This window comes from Serinus canaria, chromosome 2 (genome assembly GCF_022539315.1).
Source record: "Serinus canaria isolate serCan28SL12 chromosome 2, serCan2020, whole genome shotgun sequence".
In the NCBI taxonomy this organism is placed as follows: domain Eukaryota; kingdom Metazoa; phylum Chordata; class Aves; order Passeriformes; family Fringillidae; genus Serinus; species Serinus canaria.
In genome coordinates, this window is record NC_066315.1 from 81,985,387 (window position 1) to 82,009,183 (window position 23,797).

At 36.3% G+C, this 23,797-nt stretch overlaps 1 protein-coding gene across 1 annotated transcript in view; it reads left to right on the forward strand.

The window, feature by feature from the left end:
• The window catches only part of ABCA13 (ATP binding cassette subfamily A member 13), a 168,886-nt gene extending 151,599 nt beyond the window's left edge, over window positions 1–17,287 (forward strand). Inside the window, exons 52-55 of the mRNA XM_050971110.1 lie at window positions 1,407–1,499; window positions 14,617–14,722; window positions 15,586–15,723; window positions 17,198–17,287. Of these exons, the coding sequence (XP_050827067.1) occupies window positions 1,407–1,499; window positions 14,617–14,722; window positions 15,586–15,723; window positions 17,198–17,287 (427 nt within the window). The remainder of the gene's footprint in view (window positions 1–1,406; window positions 1,500–14,616; window positions 14,723–15,585; window positions 15,724–17,197) is intronic.
• Window positions 17,288–23,797: the final 6,510 nt, after the last annotated feature.

Consider the following 23,797-nt stretch of genomic DNA (forward strand, 5'->3'; position numbering starts at 1 on the left):
ATCCATCAAATTTTACCAACTACACATTTAGCTCTACAAATGAATGACTTGAGGCAGACAATAAGTACTGTGTTACTGCTCATATTGTTGTGCCAGGTTGAAGGAAGGAGAAATTATTTTATACTATTCATACTATTTTCTAAAGGCCATTGGAGCTTTGAGATTATTTAATTGTATAAGTACAGGAATTTTACAGATGAAGTGAAAGTTATGCATGTATTTGCTGACATGTATGAAAGGTATAGAGAAGGTTTGGTGTGTAAAAATCAGGTTTTGAGTGCTGTTGACATACTTTTCTGAGACAGATTTTTACTTACAAATTTGAGACAAAACTTCTGTTTTAACTGGGGAGGAGTGAGGCTTTATTGACTGTCCCTAGAGCCCTAAATTTGTGTAATTTTACCACAGCTGGGGAGCATTAGGAGTTATTCAGTGAATTTCCCAATGTGCAGAAAGATGTGTCAGCTGTCTTCCTGTCTCTCTCAGACATAGCAGTTTGGCTGTTCTCACCACAGCCCTGTCATATTATAGAGAAATTGTTCCTAGGGCAGTACTTAATTGCCAGTGTTTGTTCAGTCAAAGCACTTTAATTGGGCTGGCCCATGGCTGAGACACACAAGACATCTCTTTTTGAGCAGTCTCAGTAGGGCTGGGGAGGGCACACAGCGAATTGTAGGAACACCAAACATGAGTCCTCTTTGGGATGGTGGGTGTGTCCTGACTGGTTCCTTATGTCTAAAATGCTCCTTTGAAAGAGCTGCTCACAAAATTCTGCATAATATGCAAGGTAGCAGCCCATCTGCCATAAGTTTTACAAGTCAAAGCTATTATTTATCATCTGAAGCAGTCACATCTAGGAGGACCCTGCTTTTCTATTCAGATGCATTTCCATTTCCTAAATTCTGTTTGGATTCTAGCATTTTGGATTGGCTTCTATCCTGCAATCAGGCTAAGGGTAGTTTTTTTTTCAAGGCCATGTGCTATGCAAAAGGCTGAGCAAGCTTTTCATTCCTCTCCCTTTATCCTTTAGCTCAGAATAATCATAAACACGTATTAAAGGGAATAACAGAGTACATTACTTCCTCAGTGGCATTCCTGAGATTGCTTATGAGGCATTTGCCTGTGGTAATGATACCTTTATATTCTGAACAGAATTGTCCAATAAGTTATAGACTAAAAATATAAATAATGGCTATAGCTCTCTTTTAGCTGTCATGTGGTAACAGCTGTTGGTATATACCGATTAGGGTATAACTTTGACTATCACCCTTTGAAGCCAATGGTTTTGTGTACCTGTTTTTGCTTCTGTCCAGATTCTTTCACTTTAACTAAAGTTAGGTATAAAAAATGTTCTCTGTTTTCACTACTAATTGTTTGGTCTTTTTCCCCCTCAATTTCTTTTGTAGTATGGAAGAATGTGAAGCTCTCTGCACAAGGCTTGCTATTATGGTCAATGGAGCTTTCAAGTGTCTTGGCTCTCCCCAGCACATTAAAAACAGGTATTATGCATCAACATCAAACCTTCTGCATCTTTATTCAATCTAAGAGCTGGCTACATGCTTTAGTAGTGCTAAGGCATAAGCACTTATGACTGTTAAGAACATCTTCTTTTTCCTGCTGTCACTGAATTTAAAAAAGAGCCAATTAGGATAACTAAACAAGCTTAATTGACATATGACGTTGCTAAAATGCTTTGTAGTCTGCATTGGTAATTGAAAGAGACAGATCTGCATCTAAAATGAAGCACTTCTGCACATAACCTAAGGAATACATTGTGAGAATCTGACATGGCAATGAAATACCATTTGGTTCCTTCTGAGGGTTTTTCAGAGCAGAAAGACACTTTTTTAACAGGTCAGCAGCCACTACGAACATCTACTTTGAACTCTCTCTGCTCCCTACCAAATTCACTGACAATTGCAGATATTTATGCTGTTTTCTGCATCCTTTTGCATAGGCCTCTTTTCTGTTTGAACTCTGCTCATGAGTTAATTTAATATCTATTAATGTTTAATTCAGAGGATGTGCTCAAACCACCATAAAGGAAACAGGATTAGAAGCTGAGGGGAAAGTTGTTGCAACTTATAGCTAGAACATTTACATTCAGTTGTAAATGTAATTGTTGGGACAGGGAGACAGTCAGCTGTGTGAGATGATACAGCTCATTTACAAGCAGTGAAGCTACACTGCTTTGTACCAGCTCAGCACTTAGTTCTCTTAAGGGCAGATGCACTTGATATTGGGAACAAGCTCTTCAGAAATGTTTGGAATTGCTGTCTGCCATGCTTATAAGGCAGAAGTTATGAGGTTTGGACAACTTGTGTGCCATGACAACCCTTTTTGTTTTCTGGCCTTCCCTTTGGGTAGAACCATAGATCCTTGCTTTACAGCTGCATTAGCAAGATGGGCCTGACTCACGCTAGCTCCCTCCTTAAAAGCTTTTTTCATGAAGACAAACTTTCAGTTACAGATATTAGAAACCAGATACTGGAAAAATATTGATGTCTGCATCACTAATTCTGATGATTCTGTGTGACTGTAGCCTTATCATGTTTGCACACCTTTCAGTGCCTATTTTCTTCAATTTCTAAAGGCATGAGAAGTCAATTGATCAGCAGCAGTTTCTTCCTCTTTCATATCTAGTTCTTCGCCTTTGCCATCTTTTCTCTTCCCAAATTTTGTAGCATAGAATGGCTTGTTATCCCACTGGATGGAGTAGATTAGTGAGTGTGAAGGCATCCTTTATTTCTTTTGTATGAGAAACAGATCATATAGAGAACAGTGTGACTCAGTATGTAGAGGACAGTGCAGATCTTAGACAGGTGAAAATGCTTTTTGAAGATGTGTGTCCCCCCACTCAGGAAAAATAGTATTACTTAGGCACTTCAGTTGAGTGTATAAAGTTATCTGGGATGAATGTGAGTCTTCACTTTTTACTGTTTCAGATCCTCTGGATTGAGTACGTGTCCCTGACTTGTCAGCTTGACCTTGAGAGGCCAAAATCAGACAGTCCGCAAAGGCTACCTTCCCCTTTATCTTATCAGTGATTTTGTAATTTTTGACACTTCTGATGTTTCCTTTAGCAGCATCTTTTATGGTCCCTCTTATGGAAAAAAGATATCAAAAGCATACTCATAAGTTTGCACTGTATTCATATAAATAAGGCAGTTATTTCTCAATTTGCTGCACTGCCTCTGTAGATAAGCTTGTTTCAGATCACAGTTAGTAAATCAATGCAGAAGTGTCCTGCTGGAAGTGTCATCATATTACTTCTTATTGAGATGATACTAGTACTGTTATTACTGTAGAGATAGTCACAGATCAGCCATTCTGGAATCAAGGCTTTATGAGTGCCTCTTTCAAATTCTCTAAAGCAAGGTCATAATAAGACTATTTGGCAGTCATGTTCATAGCAATTATTTTTTTTTTTAATCGTTGTAACTTTGTAAAAAGCACACCTTCTCTATATTAAGAATAGTTCATACTGTCAGCAGGTTTGTGTTCCATGGCAGTTTTTTAATATATGTCCATAGTGACCTTCACATGGGAAAATATGTGCACTTGAGATCAATATTGCTGAGACTTTCTACACAAACTGTGTAGCTCAAACTGCATGAAGATTTTTCCTTTAAGGCAGGACTAAAATCCCTTTAACTCCTAGCTTATTGATTGATTTGGTCTCCAAATTTTCTATGCTATCTGTTCAGGAACCTATTGAATGTTTTTAAAACTTTAGAACCCTTTACTAAGAAAAAATAGCTGTGAGCTTTATCAAAGGATTTAATTAAAATCATACAATTTTCTGAAGTTTCTCTGACTGCCTGATACATTTCCTTGGCTGGAAAAACAAAACCACTGTAGAGAGTACAGTCTTAAAACACCACACACACAGCTGCTAAAGCTTTCAGAAAAGGCATTTCCATGTTTTCTTTGGAAATCTTTTGACGAGTGCTAGGAAGATGTCAAAGACTGTTCCTGTACTCCGTTGTTTTGTTGCTTAGTCTAGCTTCCAAACATCCCTCTAACACATGCCAATATGATCTGAAACCCAGGCAATCACACACTTAACACTTAAAGTAGTTGTTAAGAGATTTAAAAACATTGTAGATTCTGTGCAATTAAAGTTCCAAACTTACTTGAAGGCAATTTCCTGGTATGCTACCTTGTACCATATGGAGGATTCCTGTATCTACATGAGGTGGGGAGGGGACAGAGAAGCAAAATTCCAAAGAAATCCATTGAAACAATTAAGCTTTAAATAATTTTAAAATATTGATTTTCTCACTTTCTCCTCCACCTGTGAACATCCTGAAAAGATTCCAGGACTTGGAAGAGAATTGAGTGATTCTTTCTTTCCACTTTTCCTATGATTTAATAGCTCTATCATTCTCATTGCCATACAGAGAAAAATACTGTTTCTTCTAAAGTGGTAGATCACAATGATTAGTAAATCTAAGCTTCTATTAGGAAATATCCACCTTCAAGGAAGGAAGTTTTCCTTAACAGCCACCTCTGCTGATATAATCACCAAGCTTTTCCTAGTGTTTCAGTGTTTTCCTGCAATTAGCACTGTCTATTTTATTTGTCCCATGCACCATCTCACAGCAAAAAACCCACCACTTCTTCCATTTTGTTTAAAAAAAAATGTTCCATTAAGTAATATAAGGAAAGCATAAACAAAACTGATTTTGTTGCATCTGATTTAATTTAATTACCAGTACCCTAAAAGTTTGTCATTTTGGATGGTGTTTTTTGTGCTATGTGTGTGAATGAATCAGGCTAATAATATGCACATTCATATTAACTAAAATAATTAATGGGTTGATAGTTGTAGATTATCATGGTTTCTTTGTTAGATTTTACAGCTTGCTTTTTAAAAATTGTTCTTATTTACAAGCAGTTTTTGACATCCTTAAGTCTGTTTTCAATTTGTTTCTACAAATCAAATTGAACAAATATTTTAAAATCAACAAGAGTCCTGATCTGGCTTTGAAGATTGCAAGGAGATAAATCTAACCACTATATGAATACTTAAACCAATGAAAACATCCATATGGCTTTTATTTATAAAATACTAAATCCTGTACTGTAAGAAATAGAAGAATATTTGATATTACACGTGATTCTATTAGTATGTCTCAAGAATTTTCTTCCTCTTCTTAATGAAGGCACATATACTAAAATGATGTTCTTTCTTCCCTTCTTGTTGAATTCTGTCTTGATGGAAGTCCTCAAAATTGTTTCATTTGTTTATTCTTTAATACCACTCCAACCTATAGAGTCCAGACTATGATCACCTCCTTGATGGATATGTGATGAAGGTTTAATGGGTCTTCCTTGGGGCCCTGTTAAATTTGCTTCTTTGCTGTGATGGGGAGTTCAAAGATTCAGTTCTTTCTTTCTGGCTACACTTTCAGCCCTTGGCAGATGTGAAAGCTCATTAATTGTGGACTGAGTACAGCTTTGTCAGATGGCAGGACAAAATTCTAATGTGAAGGGTATGGGTGAACTCCAGGAAGATGCTAATGCTAATGTGAGACATAAATGCTTCATAGGGATATAAGAAGTGATGCTGCTTCTAACGTGTGAGACTTGTTCCATTTTCCCAGACCTTCTGTAAGCCTGTCAGAAAATGCTCTTCCAAAAATGTCTTCTCACTACAAATGTCAGTGTTTGGGTTTCTGTTCCCAGCTGCTGAACCTTGTCTATATTCATACATGTTTAAACAGATTTAAATTATCTGCAGATGTTTATCAGTAGAATAATAAGGGTAAAACTTCTACATAAAGGCTTTTTTATTGCAGGTAGCAAATTTCTAAACGCTATCGAGAAATGTATTAGGTAGAAGAACAAACTGAAGGACAATTTTCAAAAAGTTAGCATCTTAGTTCTAGATGTAGTTTGTCTGAGATTGATATGTTAACAGTTGTGCCCATTAAAGCCTAATTTCAGACAACTCCTGCCAACAGAGTCAATTACTCTAAATTGTGAATGGATTACATTTAAATGCTCTCTTCAGTATTCTCCATTATACTTAATGCTTTTTTAAAAATTCACAAAAGCATTTTCATGTGAGATACAGCTGGACAGTTCTCTGAGAACAGCATTTTGAATATTATCCTTCATTCTAGGGCCATCTGGACAGTTTTCTTATATCAGAAAAACCCATACCAATTTGTCAGGTGCTGGGCATCAAGTCTTTTCTCAAATTTTATCAGCAAGCCATCTGATTAAATTACCCAACAATTAATTCATTTTCAATAGCTCTGTAGTGGTTTTGATTTGCCAATTTGAGGTTTTCTGGACAATACACCAATTAATGTGGTGGGTTCAGTGCTGGCCAAATAACAGTGCACTCCCTAGAATACAGTTATTCATTTCCTGCTGTGAGATAGGATTAGGAGGAAGGCAAAGCAGGCTCAAAACTTTAAAAGGATACAAAGAAAACTTTATTAACAGAAACCAAAAGAATAATAAGAATTTGAATAAAATCTTTAGAACACTTCCTTCCCCCCAACTTCTTTCCCTCTAATGATGTACAGAAACAATTCAGTGAGTTTATCATCTCTAGAATAGTTTTTCTTCAGTTTACTTGGGAATCCCAAGTGAAGAGGAAGAGGAGTCCCTCTTGTCAGCTTTTATGGCTTTTAATTTCCACAAATAGCAGCTGCTCAGAAATCTGCCATCATGAAGTTCCTCCCATCTTTCACAGCTTTCCCACAGCTGCATTTATGGGCCATGTCAATTTAAGGGGTTCTGTTTTAAAGATGAGAGCAAAGGTTCTCTTTATCTTTTTCTAAGATCATCTTCATCTCTGAGAACAGATATTTTCTCCCCCTGGGGGCAAAGGGTCTTTATCACTCTTCTTGATCTCTCTGTTCAAACTTCTCATGGGATCACAGCTACTTCAACATCTGCTTGCTTTAGCATGGAGGCCTTTGCTCATATCCAAGTATGGGAAGACGAAATTTGAACACTTTGTCTCCCCGTACTTTCAATGAGTTACAGGGGAAAAATCTGATGTGTCAGTTACATTCTTCTGCCTAGCTTTACATGAGGATTTCAGCCCCAAAATCAAGGCATCTCCTCATCCCTCCTATATGGGACTTGACTCTCCTCACTGACATTGGTGTCTTCTTGTTGTACCTCTACATGTTCTCACTCAGTCCTTTCTGTCACCCAAGTGAGGATTAAAGGGGTCTGAGAGTCTTATCTGTGCACTGAAGGAGTTAGAATGGAAAATATGTTGGCAGACTATTCATACTTTACTTTTTTTTTTAAGTTGCTGGAAAATATCTTTCAGCCTTTGGTGGACACAGTGTTATTAATTGACATACTAGCAATAGGCTTCTTATATGCTATAAAATATAAAAATTAATATAATTTTCATTCTTCTTGATAAAAAAAAGTCTTCCTGTTGTACATGGAAAATGTATGAAGGCAGTGGATGTGTAATCATGTAACATAGTTTGTGGTTCAAGTGGAAAATTTGAAGAAAAGAGTTCTTAAGACATAAAACCCACACAGATTAAGAGTTCAGGAATCAACAAAATCTTTTTACTCTCCTAAAATTTTGTACAATATTTATTCAGTCCTACTATGCATGTCCATCAGAATGCTTTTTTTTTGGTCATTTTATACTCTTTTTCACAGGATGCTGCATTTTATCTCTAAGTAAATCATTAAATCATCAGCAGCTAATTAAGGTTTCATATTTTTCTCTTTCCCTAGTATGTGTTTTACTAGGAGTTCTTAAATGCAGTATTATCAGCATTTATTGGGTCAGGACTTCACAAACATCAACGTCTTGTTTTCCACAGCACTTCTGGGAAACTTGATTTGAAATTGTTACTCCCATTTTATAGAGGAGTAACCAAAGATAGGTGCTAAAGTTAAAAGGGTTTATGTAACCCATCTGAGCAGTTTATGACTAAATATTTTACATTTGTTCAATATTGCATGCAAAGCAAAACTCCAGTTAACTTCAGCTGTAGCTGTGGGTGTTCCAGGAGGCACAGTGAATTCTCCCTGCCAATGGGTGCCCTTGGTTTCCAGGAAGGCCCTTAAGAAGACAGAAAAGCACTAAAGAAAGATGTGGTCTCAGTGAGTCATCACAGACCAAACAGGTGTACTGGGATGAAAGGGTAAGATTTGGTTCCCCTGGGTGTTCCAGAACCATGAAGCACTCTCTTCCATTTCTTGTCCCTTCTCTCATCAATCTGCTCCCTCATTTACAACATTTTCTAGGCATTGCAGTAAACAAAGCCACTTGTCTGAGCAGCTACATCCAATGTATCTTGTAAGGCATTCACAGTTGGGATTTCATGACAAGGTGCTGTGTGATTATGCAATTGATGTTTATTACATGAAGCAAATATAACTGTGGTTTAAATTTTAATTTTATATGTTTTTTCCATTAAACACTTTTTAGCTTGAGATTTGACCTTAAGGTGTTGATAAGGGCTTTTAGTAGATATTTTAGTGTGTAATATCATGAATTTTATGTTATTGAAAATCAGTACACACAAACCCAGTCATAGCAACACAATGTTACTTACTCCTGACTTTTTCACTGTTGAGCCCCAGAAGGTGACTTGAGGAAACAGTCTGGGTTCTTTATAGGCTGTAACATCAGCTTTACACAGGATTACAGCACTGCTGCTCCTATTTCTCTGGGAGTGAAATAAATAAATTATGCAAGAATAAAAAACTCCCTGATACTTGGCAGTATGCGCAGGCAAACAAGCACAAATATGGAGAGATATCTGTGTGTGCACCTATATAAACAATTACCAAGATTTTTTTGGGGTTTCACCACATATTTAGAAATCACATCTAAGAATTTACAAGCACACAGAGAGCAAGGTAAAGTTGTACCCTGCGCTGTTCATAATCTGGGACTGTCACTGTTATGACAATTATAATATTGAATACAGAAATTAGCATGAGATGGTTTGATATGAAAGCCTGAGTGTGTGTGAACAAATAGTGCATGTACAATATACCTGAACAAGTGTTAGTCATCATTTTAATAACTGGTTTTGTGTTTCTATTGTTACCCTGGAAAAGTCATGATTACTTAAAAATGATGAAACAAACTCTATGAATAGTACATGGAAGAGAGACTTTATAATTTATTGATGTCTGTTTGCATCTAATCTAGTTTATCTGTTCAGCAAGGCTGAGGTTCTGATTAAATGCAGAAGGAAATCCCATTTTAAAAGTGACAGGGTATTTGCATTTGATTTTAGCATTTAAAAATACAAGTATTAGCATTGAATTGTAAATACCATTTTTAGCATTAAAAAAGACAAGTATTTAAAAATTAATTACCTTTTTTCCTTGGCATTGACTTTGTTTCTTTTTTAATAGACAAAACAATTAAATACATTGTGTGATTTAAAATTATCCTTAAGTGTGATTAATTTGTTTTAATAATTTTATTTAAATTTTGTTTTCTTTTTTCCCCCATGTTTTTCAAAGTGTTTTGTTTTCAATGCTGTTCAAGATTTGTTCTGTTTGTAAATTGTATTTGTGTCTAAAGCTGTGAGAGGAATGACCTGGATGTGTATCCCATGCTTCAGCAATTATACTGGTGTAGCTTAGTTATCTTGCCTAGATGAGGCCTATTTTAGCTTTAACGATTCCGTGATTCTATTCACTCAGGGAAAGTAGAACCATATCTGCCTGCAAATGAATGTAAACCAAAGCAGAGGGATAAACAGCACAGTAGAATATTATTCCCTCTCTTTGATTTATGGCACATATTCTAAAAGATGCAGTTCCTTGCAGACATTAAGTGCCAATGTTCTCTTTACTATTTTTATTTTTTTATCCAATAACGTTATTTTGAAGCAGTCTTTTGATTGAACTAGTGCATACACAAAGTATGCACATTATATTTCAATCAGCAAACTTTCTGTGAGCTGCAATTTTTTGATGTGAATATATATATAAATATAGCACAACATTGTCCAGGAAATGTTCTCTTTGACTAGTGGGGAAGAAAAGCATGCAGGTGATTAGATGCTCTTCTTATTCCCCAAAGTTTCGAAAATGGGGCCATGTTCTTAATTTCCTGAGTTTACATTCAGCAAATTTTACTGGGGGAGAGAAGAGTTGGTAAATAGGCTTTGGGAAGAGGGTGATGTGATGAGCTGTTTATGCTGGACCTGCTGTAACTTAAAACAGTGGTTTCAAAGTCTGGTTTTGTTCATTTGAGCAAACTCTTAAGCCTTTTAAAAGAAAATACAGATTTTTTTTTATTTTTTATTTTTTAAGCAAATAGAAGTCTGATGATAATGTACTTTCTTTTTCACCCTTCACATGAGACAGGTTTTCATGGGTCAAGAAAAGCTATTAGGTTAATTCCTCTAAGGACTCCTTGTGACCAAATACAGGCTCAGCTGTTTTTCACTAGGGAATCTTGTCCCCATTCAAACCTCTGAACCAGGACCTCCAAGGAATAGGCAGAAGGGAACATTGAGAACCTACCCTGCCCCAAGTGGCTGCACCTTTCCTTGATATTCATGAGAATTTTCAGCCTTTGGGCCACTAAATCCACTTCCATTACCATTGCCATGTAAAAAGAGGATCAGGAAAACATTCAGGGGCTTCCTCAGTATAGATTTGGTTACACTTTATTTCAGTGTGTGACTGGAGCTTCTGTAGACGCATATCTGAAGTCGATTTACATAAACTATTTTTGTACTGCTGGTAGTGTGGCTGTGGGGCTGAAAACTTCTAAGAACTGAGGAACCACTTGGGTGATTTACCCAGGCTGACCTCCTCTTGGGGATATTTATACCAAAAGAAGCCTGAGATCAGATTATACACCTGCTAGCACAGTATTCTCTCTCTGAAAGTGATCAAAAGGGAAAGGTACAGGAACAAGATTAGCTCAGGAAGTTACTTTACCACATTATTCAACTATCTTCAGCAGTTTCTTTCTTAGAGGCTTCTTAACTCAGAAGTGATTTTAGTGGATCTCCACCATGAGTTTTTCTGGTCTCTTATTCAACTCATGTCAAGTTCTGACATCTAGCACATCCCGTGTCAATGAGTTGTACAGTTTCTCTACCTAGTGTAAGGAAGATTACTTGATCTTACTGACTTGGCATTTCTTTTCCTATAATTTATCTCTATGACTTCTGCTCTTTCATGAGAAATAATTGAGTGAAGAATTATTTCTTATTTGTGTTGCTTAGTCATGATTCTGGGGTCCCTAAAAATACCATTTGACTGCCTCGTCATCTTTCTTTCATGATGAAAAGTTTTAGCCCATTTAGTAATTCCTGGCATGGAAATATTTCCATTTCTGGCTACCTTTTCATGTTCTTTATAGTCCCTTGTTATCCGAGTTATGCTCAGATACCTTGAGGACCTATGTAAATTAGAAGTGTGGACTTGTAGTTTTTGCTAAGCTCCTGCTTCTCCAGCTGATGCTGTCTTTAAATAGTCAAGTTAATTAGTTTAATTTAGTCAATTTTAGCTTCAGTCTTATGTTGGCATTTTAACAGAAAAAAACAGTCAATAAATTGTACTCCCAGAACCACCAATGAGGTGAAAGTTGAGAATGAGCTAGGAGTTTGAGGAAGAAGAGGAAAGATAGAGAGAAGAAAAATATTTCATTTGTCAGAATATGTGGTTTGGTGTGTTTGTTTATACAAAAATAGAAGTGCAGATGTAGTTGAAGTAACATGGCAGTGTGCAATGTGTTCTCTGTCGAATAGCTTTGAAGAAATGAAGAATCTTTTGCAGCAGATGGCTGCTGAATGAGTCTGCTGGCTCAATTCAGGCCATTCTAATGATAAAATCTTCCTCTTTAGGTCTTGAGCTCTCAGGTGCTAAAGGTTCGATGCTAACAGTTCTAATCAAACCAGATTGTGGTTTCCTCTGTAATTCCACTTTGTGTTTCTGAATTAATTGAATTGTCTGAATCAGAGAGGAAAACAGAGTGAACAAAATGGTCAACTCAGTTTCCATTTCCTCAGTGCACTGCCAAGAGCAGCTTGCTGATTATAGCAAGGGAAAATGTTTATTGCTGATCTGCTTACTCTATATGGGGAGCTCTTGTACTAAAATGAAGTATAAAATCAAGGAATAGAAGCATCATAACTCAACTATCCAAAAAAGAAAATCTTTTAAAGTTTTTTATTGGTGCCATGCTGGCATTTATGCCATTCAAAATTTAGAACTAAACCAAAGTTTCTCAGACTCCCCTGTCTTTGCTAATCAGAATTTTGATTCATTTTCCTTGGAAACTTCATTGCATACAGCAATTTCATTTTATGAGACTGTTGAATGTCTCCATAAACCAGCATTTTTCAAAGTGTAATTCAATGGTCGTTGTATAGAAATGCCAAAATAACTGATCAGAATCAATGATCTCTAGTAAAATGTTGCCTCAGGTTAGCTGTCAACTAAATTGAATACCCTTGTTAACTATATCCATCTCTGTAACAACTTTTTTTATTGTCACATGTATTTTTTTCAGGGATGATGCTATGCATTTAAAACATTTAATTAGAGATCTATTTAAAACATAGTAAATCATTGCAAAGCAAATCTGCCAGACACTGCTTTGGATTCTACCTAATTCTGCATCTGTGATGAATCAGCACTGTTTGTCTGTCAGGCTACACTCTCCTGTAAATATTTAGTACCCTCCTGTCTGGACTCAATGCAATTTAGTTCATGAAACATCCTTCAGGAACCAACAGAGAGGACACTGCATCAGGACGCTTCTTACTCCATTTCAAGTAGTTCAGTGGTTGCATTTGACTACAATTAAAAAAAAAAAAAAAACCCAAAAAAACCAAAGAAATGAACCCAACCGAAGAAAAACCCAACAAAAAAAAAAAAAAAAAAAAAAAACAAAAACAAAAAAAAAAACCCACAAAAACCCTATGCTCATTTATCTCTGATGGGGCTTTTCATTTTTATGCAGAAGCTGCCATTGTTTTGTGGTACACAAAAAGTTAGGATTTTTGTTTGAGATACTTGGAAATTATATTTTGAATTCATGTGAAATTGTTAATAGAATCAAATCTGCAGTCAATTTTTTTTTTCATTATGAAAAGTTAAATTGCTCTTAAATCAGTGCTGTTTGTTCCCTTATAAAAACAGTTTCTGACTCAATGCAAAATAAAAGTTAAAGCCTTTACATTGCTATATATTTATTATAGGTGAGGAACATGTGGTGTTTCATGTGGAATATTTTGCTGGGAATCATTCATGCACTGGTTAAACTGGACATATATCTCAAAATAGTTCTTACTATCTGTTTTTACCTTTTGATTGATAATCTGTAGACATTTTTTAATGTATTGAAATTGGGTAGCGTTGTAGAGTGTGCTGTGATATATCCTCTGCTTTGATGACATGGAAATGTGCCTCTCACCAGTCAGACCCAATTAAGCCAGCTGCTGCCCTGAATCATGAGCTGCACACAGGAAAGACATGAGAGAGGAGGGTTTTGGCACAAGAGCGTGTTACAGAGGTAATCACTAGGAACCAAGCCACTGGAATAAAGGATTTGGCAATGAGCAATTGCCACACTGGAGAAGGAAGAAAAGGTGGTTATGCTGGAATAAGGAGGATGTGGGACTGGTGGTGAGTGGGAAGGTAGAGGAAGTGACAGATTTCTTAAGACACATGGGCAGTGCTCCCCAGGCTCCCTGTCCCCCTTTCAGTTCCGCCTTTCCCTTGCTCACTGACAACAGGGAAGAGCAGTGGCAGTGGAAAGCTCTTCTGGTGTGGCTCCTGCTGGTGTTTTCCCCTTAATTAACCAAGAAGGAGAACTCAAAGGAAGGAGGATTTGTACCTGCAAAGGAGGGAAAGGGTGCAGCACAGTGCCTTTTTGTCCCATGTCTTTTGCTGAGCTCTGTCTGTGCACCCCAGTCTGGGGACTGGTGCAACACAACCTCCATTGCTTAAGAAACGTGCATCAGAACATAGTTGTCATTTCAATATTCACTGGTTTATTGCAACTTTCCCAAATAACCATCAGCAGTGAGTAAAGGTAATAAAAAAGATAGAGTTGGTGAGATTGCCTATACTTAAATTTTATCACACTTGTGTTGATAAAGAGAAGTTCATTTCCTGAATTATTCTGAGAGAGATTGCATGGTCATAGAAGTCAAAGAAAATTTGTTAACTTTGCCATCTCCCTAAATATCCCTACACTTGCCTTTGCATATCTTTAAGACACCATTGTACTCTGCAGAAGTCTTCTTTTGAAGGCGCTGCTTTGTTTACAGATTTGAAAAGTAGTGCTACATGCTCATTTTTCTCATTAGAAAAGTAGAAGAATTTTTTTTTATTTTTCTGTATATGTAACTGGTAATCTTCATGCTTTTATACTGCCCACTCAGTATAAAACTATGCTTTAATTGCTATATTGCTTTGATTCAAAGCAATATAGCAATTAAAGCATAGTTTACTTAACAAAAGAACAAAAGTTCTGTTTTTTAACAGTATTATAGTAAAATCAAAGTGATAATGCTGTAAGCATGCATGATATTTGATATAATTGTAGGAAAATCAATTGAACTAGATGTTCTCCTTGTCTTCATGGTGTCCTCATGGATTTATGTTTCTGTGTCTCATTCCCAGGTTTGGAGAGGGTTATTTGGTCAAAGTTTGGCTTAGCAAAGAAATAACTTATGGAAGAATGATTTTGGACTGTCTACAAATGCATTTTCCTGGAACACAGTTTAAGGTACAGATAAAACTCCACGTTGTAGTATATGGCAGGATTCATTTGGGGCTTGTAAAAACAGTGTGTACATGTTTGGATATTTGCATGTTTGGATATATTTATCTTCTTGGGAAAGGTACATATTAATCCCTTTTATTTTTCTATTGAGAAATTCATAAAAATTTGTCTTGTGATGTTGTTTGAATCAATTCCAAACAGGCATTTAGGCAATGTAAATAAAAAGGCCTTTTCTCTGACTGAAAATTTCCTTTAGCCATTATTATTTAAATTGAACTCAAATCTGTGTTCACCTAAAGTAGGACTACAGTGTAGTCACTAAGAGTATTTGCTTTGATTGCTTTCAAAGCCCAGAGTTGATAAGTCTCAGCCTTTACTGCGATTCTTTGATTTAATACAAAGCCTTATAACAGACTTATAGCAATTACATTTCAATAAACACTCTCAAAGGCTTTTAATTAAATTGTGTTTAGGAAAAGAATCATGGCAAACAATGTCTATCTTAGATATGAACCTCTTTGTGGATATAAGTCTGTATTGAGCTGACTGTTGTGTGTCTGTGTATGTTCAGCCTTTTCCCGGACTGCATTGTAACAGCACTAGTCTGTTAGATTCAAACTGAATACCCTAAAATCTTATATCTATTATGAGATTAACAAGCCATCACTTTACAAATCTGTACTCTCAGTATGAACCGTTCTTTGTGCTATGAATGTAGACAAAATATGTTATTTTTTAAAAGCTCATATTTTCCAGATCAATCTGCAATAAGAGCCTGTTGAAGGTAGAGTGATTGTAAGCGAGTGTAGCTTGGTCACAAAGGAGGTACACTTTTATCTGTTTTTATAATTTTTGCTTGTTTTCAGGGGCAACATCTTAACCTGCTTGAGTACCATGTACCAAGAAGTCAGGGATGCTTAGCAGAGCTCTTCAGAGTCCTAGAGAATCACAAAGCATTTCTCCAAATCAAACACTACTCCATTAGCCAAACCACATTAGAGCAGGTATTTTATGATTTTTCTTTCTTTGCTTTTTCTTTTTTTTTTCTTTCTTTTTTTTTTTTTTTTTTTCCTAAATGTGCTGTATATTGTAGTTACTGATGCAATAGAATATTCTATCATTTTCTGGGTTACCCAGATGTATGCAATACTTCAGCAGCTTAAGGCCATCTCAGGTCACACAGCCATTCCGTGTCCCACACTGCTTTTATGCTGGAGGTGAGCATAGTAAAAGCATCACAGCAAACCACATACATGTACTGTGCACCAACATAATCTGTACTTAGGTGAGTCTGGAGCTGTGTGGAATGACAAGGTGGGACTGTGAACTGCCACCTCCACAGTCCAAAAGTTGGAATCTTACTAATGTTCTTGAAAAGGCAGAACTGGTCTCTGTAAATGATGGGAAACCGTAGACTTTCAGAACATTTTCTTGTGAGAATTTTGAACGCACAAACAGACAGAAGAGACCCAACCGTGAAATCTTATTGTGAGAAAAAGAACACACTGATGGCAAGCATGGGATTTCTGGGTGATTGTGATGTGTCACATCATCTTCATATGCAACTGCTTGTTATTCTTTCTGCAAACTGAGAGGCACATCTAGTCAAAATATTAATTTTCTGTGATTGATGGTGTGAATTTGTTCCTTTTTCCAATGTGCAAATCATTATTGAAGTATTCTTCTCTGTGCTGGTCTACTAACTACTTGTAAATGATCTATTCACTGAGTGACTGCATATAACGTAATTTCAGCCTGTTTCTTCAGGCATTGTTCAGTCAGGTTTACTTCCTCTCCATTTTTCATGGTGATGCATCACCTCAGTCACCTACCACTGCTTTCTCTCCCTGACTGTCAGTTTTAAACAAGAAAATAGTTCTTCAAAGTAACAAACATACTTTAAATGCACCCCAAGTTTGCTTGCATATGAAGAGGATCATTTGAATAAAGAAGAGCCATTTTCCCCTCTACATGCCTTATTGTGAAATAGTTGTGAGGTTTAAAATGAAACATGCCTTTATGTAGTAATATCTGTGTTTAAAAACACTCAACCAATTCAAGAAGGCACATTCGTTTTTGAATCAGAAATGTGGTTTTACCTTGAAATATTTGCACCCTCATCTGTAATATTTTTTGGCAGAAACAACAGACTCAGATTCTTTAGGTATGTCATTCAAAGACAATTAAAACAATTGTTTTATATTTACCTGTGCATAAAATGCATTTTTCATATTCTGATAACTTATTTTACCATAATTTTTATCATGTATCAACCCCTGTCTTAGCTGGAGAGGGGAAGAGGGATTATTTCTAGAGTTTACAAAGCACATTTTTAGAGGTGTTCCCTCAACATGAGTTATTAATTTTTTTGTCAAAAAAGCTTAGGAGAGTGGCTAAGAAATGCCATCACCTTTATCCCCAAAGTCTGAATTCAAGTACTTTTATTGTGAAAATCCTACTTCTTATCATGTCTTACAGGTATTCATTAATTTTGCGACACAGCAGCAAGGAGTCCTGCATTCTTCACAAGGATCTCCTGTTGTTCATCACGATCATCTCCCAGTCTAGACTCAGAACAGGATACAGATTCAACATAACATATGTGTGTGTGTGCGTTTGCATATATGTACACACAAACTACATTCAATAACTTTTCAGCTGTGAGCAATTTGTGTATGAGAAACAGGTAGTAGAAGCAGAGGTGAGTTTTCATCTGTAGGCCAGAGGGAATGATACCAGTTCTTGGTTAAGCAAGATACTGATTATGTGGACTGAAAAATCTGCCAAAAAGTAAGGTTTTCTTAATTAAACTGGAATTTCAAAATACAAATGGCCTAATTAATGCAGAAAATAAGGCTGATCTGAAATGTAAGTGTGTAGTAATTTTTTTCTTTTTGTGGTAGCTCTGCATTCATTTGACTATAGTACTTTCTTGTATGCACACTTAATATCTAATTTTTACATGATAAGGCAAGAAAAAACAATTGAATGGTAGCAATAGCTTGGCTATCACCCAGTATTTTTATTCAATCACAATTATTTAATTGAGAACCTTTCAATTCCCCTGTTAATTCAGTTCTATGTTATGACAAGCTAAATTAACCTTTTTATTGTATAATGGATGCACTGTATTCCATAAGGCTTTATGTTAAAGAGGTTATTAGTGTACTAGGCTAGTCTGCCTCCCAGTTATCTTAAGTAAATTTAACGAGTTTTCATAAATCATACTTGACAATGAGCCTAAGCCTGCAGGTTGCTGCTGGAAGTATTCTCAAGTACCTTTTTAATGACCTATTCTGTTTTTCTCATCTTTTTGTTTCCTTTATCTTCAAAAAGAATGTCAAAATGCTGTTTAATGGGAATGCTAAAAGAAAATAAGATAAAAATTCAGACTGTGATCAATAAACTTCTCAATAAATACATTATGATGCTAGATACTTCAGACAAGGCTGCAGTCTTCAGCTTGTACTTGTGGAAAATAAATGATCATTTAATGGATAAAAACTCCTTGTATATTGTGCTTGGAGAAATAATGTGTGAATTTTTTTTTGTAGTAGTTTTCTGCCTCATCCAAAACAAGTCTTTGAGACTTCTATGAAATTAGCTCCTGCCATTTTATTGGACTACACTGTCAAATAGCTGAAATTGTAGAAGCAGTGACTTAGAAGTTATTTACTGAAATATGATTTTGGGTGGGCAGTGGTGAAGGAAGTTCACTTTGAGATGAGAGAATTTGATTTTAAATGGCCAGTATTGCAGAGCTGCTGCTATAATCCCCTGCTGTACAATGATAAAATATTTAAAAAATATCTATATTTGTGTTTTATGCTTTGCAAGCTGACTCAGAAGACTGTTTGTTGAGACTTGATTTGTTCATGTTGCTTTGGCCCATTATGCTTTTTTAAAATCAGGAATTCAGGTTGCTTTTTTAAAAAGATTAAATTACGTCCTTGAAAACTAAATAAAACCCTAAAGATTTACAGGCGTTTTCTGCATGTGCATATGGGTCAGAGTGAGTGAGCTTAAAAAAGTGCTATATCATTAGACTGGATTGGTATAATATCAGAACTCTGCCAAGCTACTCAGGACCCAAAGCACCTAGGAAACATTAAACCCCCACAACCACCACCATGGTAGAAGTGCCATAGCACAATGGGATGTCAATACTTGATATAAAAAGAGTTGTCTTTAATTTCTTCATGAGACTGGGAGTGGAAGGTTTCTAAGGTCCCCAGTTAGAACAAAACCAGTTGATTTTACAAGCAGAGTGTGAAAGAAGTGGTGGACATCAAAGGAAAAGGAAGGCAGATGCAGAAATAGAAATATGGATCATGCTACTTAATTTCAGCACCTCAGGATGGAAGAAACTAAGGATTCAAGGAATAGCCAAGGATCTCTGAGTCATAGTCTGAAACCGTCAACAGAACATTTGTGTACCTCTTAATTGAAAAAAAGTAGAAGGGAAAGCATGGAAGTCCTGTGCACATAGCTTTTGGTTTTTTTCTTTTATTTTTGTTGGTGTATCTAAACCTGTAGATCGCTGATATTATGAGCGATTGATTTTTTTTGTGTTTTGTTTTTATAAACTAATATCTCTGCCTCAGTCACCACAAGTCCTTAAAAAAAATGAAGACGTACTCAGGAAATGCAAGGATTTGTGAAAGTAGATTTTTCCAATCCTTGCAGTGTAAGGCAATTCAGCCAAAATATGTGATTTGTATGAAATTGTGAAAAGAGCGCTTATTCCTGCTGAGGAAGGGTGTCAGGCAGTTGAATTAATAAAACAGTCCTGCAGTTTGCTTTGACCAAGGGAAGCATAAAAGCACAAGACTCACTGTGGTGAGACTGAAAAATGATAGCCTATCTGTATGCTCAGATAGGGGAGCTTCTTCAAGTCTTAGCTGTGTAACACTAATTAAATGTCACTTTTTTCTGATTAAAATATGAAAGATTATATTAGTTTAATAGATGAATACAGTAAATAAGGTTTGCTTCAGACTGATGGTTGAGTAAATTCAGTTAACAGTGTTTTTCTTTTTTTAAAATTACTTCATATGCATCTCAGGAGACCCAATTTAATTCAGGCAAGTGGCAAACAATGTCTGTCTACCAATCTTTTATGGGTAAAGAAGGTCAAAATCTAATTGAGTGCCAGTGTACCAGGTTCTGTCACAGAGGATATCTTCCTTTTCTTTAACTTATGGCATTCCTAATGTATCCAAGGTTCAACAAAAGTATTTTTAAGGTTTTTGTTTCATTCATTTATTTATTTATAAAAATAAATTGCCAAACTAGGAGTCTGGACAGAAAAGGTCAATTATATTTAATGATGAAAGAATCTTTGAATTCTTGAAGAAATATCTCTTAACACCTCTGGATTTGGAATCAAACACAGCTGAGGATTTTAACAATACTTCTCTTGTGTGATTCTTGTTAGAAAAGTTTCATTTTATTTCAGCTGGAAATTTCTCTGACTGTTAAAGCAAGCCCTTCACCCTGAGCAATTAAGCTCAAAGTTATAAAATCAACTGAATATCTGAAATACTCAACACTAAAACTGAGAAGATGATAGTCATTCGTTTAAGGGACTATTCCACAGCCCAAGTCAAAGGAAGGGCTTTGGCCAACCATTGAGCAGATTGTTTCAGGCCCTCATTTTATTTTCATACTGTAATAAAACGATGTGACCAAAAATAAGCAGTAGGTCTTAATTTTAACTCAAAGTATCACAATTTCAGTGGGGGTGGAAGGATGATAGTGGACAGGATGTCAAACTCACAAATTACTTCTTTGAATATGGCTGCATATTAAATTTCTGTACAGATTTTTTTTTTTCTTCTGGAAAGAAAGAAGTTATTTCTCTGGTTTGGCTCAGTCATGACCATGGATGACAAATTTGCTCAGGGTAGTGAAAGACATATAACATGATTTTCAGGAAAGGAATTGGGTACCTTTTGAGCTTGCTTGACCTTGTGAAATTTGAATCACTGGAGTCTGAAATCACAAAAATTTGGAAGCAGAATCGAACTCTTACTGGAACTGCTCAACTTCTGGATCTGTCTAAAACCAATTTAGGTAAGGATATTGCTTTTCTGGTCTTTTCCTAGTAAGTAGTAAAGCTGACACTTTCTTTGATTCAGTTTAATATGATCTAATCTTTTTACGTCAGCACTTTCAATTTGTCTTAAGAATTGGGAGATCAAAGCTAGCAGCAAAAAGATCTTACTTAAAGTGATTGAGAGCTGACTAGATCAGACCTACATAAGCTAAAGAGAAAATGTTTCCTGAGTTGTGTATTAGATCCTTACATTACAAGTAGAACTTGATGCTGTTGCAGATGCAATGGGCAGCAGGTACAGAGCAAAAATCACAGATGTCTCATTCTTGCACAGAAAGCAGCATTCTTGCACAGAACCAGCAATCTGCTGCTATCAACAGGCCAGGTCCTGCTCAATGTTTTAGCAGATGAGTTCTCCATGCTGAATAATGATACGGGTCACTGAAACAAATCAAAGCATCTTTCTTCTTTATAAAATTTTCCTATCACCTACTAATATTGTTCCAGTAGTGCTCTCATGCTTATTGCTACATGGAGCTATGTGCTGGGATAAATTCTGACTCCTTTTACAATGGCCCTGTAAAGCCATGATCAGAGTCTGCCCTGTAGAGGTGTGTTCACATCTTTAGCTTAGGCTAGTCAAAGCGCCATGGTTCATATCTGCTTTTTATGATATACAAGTGGAGAAAGAGGAGCTATAAATGATATAAGCAAAAGCCAATAGGTGAAATTTCCTGTGGAACTGATTTATTCCAGCTATAGAACACTACACATACATAATTTTTTGCCTGTGCATGTCCTGGGCAATTTCAAAAGTGCCTAGGGATTAATGGGGTATGAGGTCCCCAGCAGAAAAATGTAGGATCCTGTAATGTGCCCAGTAGGAAAATGTAGCATCCTCTAAGGTTAGATCAAACAGGAATCTTTTAACCCTCTTATTGAGGCAATAAATGCTCGTTAATAGTAAAGTGTAATGCATGTATATTGAGAAAAGTATCAAAACCACTTTTGTCCTTAGCATGTGCTGATACAGGGAAATGCAAACCTTATTCCATATATCATTTTTACATCATTTGTATTTCCTGTTCAACTTACGTTACTATATGCAATAACCAGACCCCCAAAAAACTTCAGTGCTTCCCTCAGACTAAAATATTTTGAAATGTGATTCAACTTTGACAAAATGTTAAAGCTTTTGGAGTTTGTTTTCCCTTAGATTTTATTGAGAACTGGTCCTTCAAATTTATATAATTATAGCTGAATGTGTGAGTGAAGGAGCATGTGACATTTTTGCTGAACCAAATGAAACATGCATGTAATGCTCTTGCTGAGGAGTTGTAGTCACCTGATACTTTGTAGCTAATGATAATTGTCTAATAAGAACCTGAAATTGTTTTCTTAGAAATCTGCTATCATAAATAGTTCTCTTAGCAATGTGTGAATACAAAACAGATTGAATCTAGCTAAAAGAGTATTCTCAGTATGTGAAAGGGAAGAATCAAGGTCATACACAGCATGTTGAAGTGTTGTATTGTTGGGGTTTATTTTCCCTTTCAAAGTTAAGTAAGTGATTAGAAGTGGCACTTGTCAGTGGCCAGCTACACTCTGAAAATGCTTATTTGTGGCCCAGAGCTGAGGCTGTTTGCATACTGATCAATTAGTAGTCTCTCTTTTTTTTTTTTTTTTTACTACCTGCATGTTGTAGACGAACTGGCAATTAAATTTAATGCATAAAATTATATTCTGAGGTCTTTGCCAGCTGTGCAATTAAAATAGATTTTCTGGGTGTCCAGCAACTGGGTAAAATAGAGGTATTTAAGTATTTCTATATATAAAATATTAAGTAAATTTTGAGAAGAGTCTTGGCAGAAATGTTTGAGAATATTGAGTTTTTCTTTGCATATACTATATAGCTCTAAGTGCAAATAAAGGTGTCCATAATTATATACTTCTATTTGTGAAATGGATTTAGCTTTAACCCACAACCTTGAGCTGAGAAGAGTGGGAGCACTGAAGATCTACTGTGCGTCTGAACTCAGGGATGGAGACTGACTACAGATTCTGTAATTCTGTACCTGGAGGGTAATATCTCTACAAAGTGTGAAGAGCCCTCTTTTTAACCTCTTCAAGGTACTGACTTCAGGAAGAACTGAAAAAACGTCTTGTTGCAAGCCTTGCTCCCTTATAAATACCTGTGACTGCACATACATACATCCCATCTATTTGTAGCAGAGAAAATGCCGCAAGTTTTCAGGAAGGATGAGATTTTTGTCTGTACCAAGGTTCCATTTGCTATGACTTTGCTCAAGATTATTCTTCTTTTAGTAGATTTTAGTGCTCTTACTTAGCAGTCAGTGTTTTCAGGCTTTGGATTTTACCCCATGCTGTAAAGTTACAGCTGACTTCATGGGTTTTTGAATATGTGTGTTATACAGGTCTTTAAACAGACCCCACCAGAAAAAGTTTCAGCATCTGAGGAAAATATTCCCTTTGGTAGATGTTTTGCCTTTTGCTCACTATATTGGTTGCTAGATCCTGGATGTGAAAAGCTTCCCTGAAATTGTCACTTTAGGGAGTACTGAAAACTGGGACTCTTTCTGTTTCACTTCTGCTAAAACATCAGAGCAATTTCTCTAAATAAATTTACTACTCTCAGAGAGCTCAAAGACACCAACAGTGTCTTGCCTCTATTCTGCTCAGAACTAGAACTCACACTTATCTGGCATGTTAGAATCATAGAATGATTTGGAAGAGACGTTAAATATCATCTAGTTCCAGGCCCCCTGCCATGTTCAGGGACGCCTTTCACAAGACCAGATGGCTCAGAGCCCTGGCCAACCTGGCCTTGAACACCTGCAGGGATCTGTAGCTTTGGGCGATCTATTCCAGTGCCTCGCCACACTCACAGTAAAGAATTTCTTCTGAATACCTAAACTAAAATTGTTCTTTCAGTCTGAAACCATTCCCTCTCAGTCCATCATTACAGTTCCTGATTAAGAGTAGCCCCTTGTAGGCCCCTT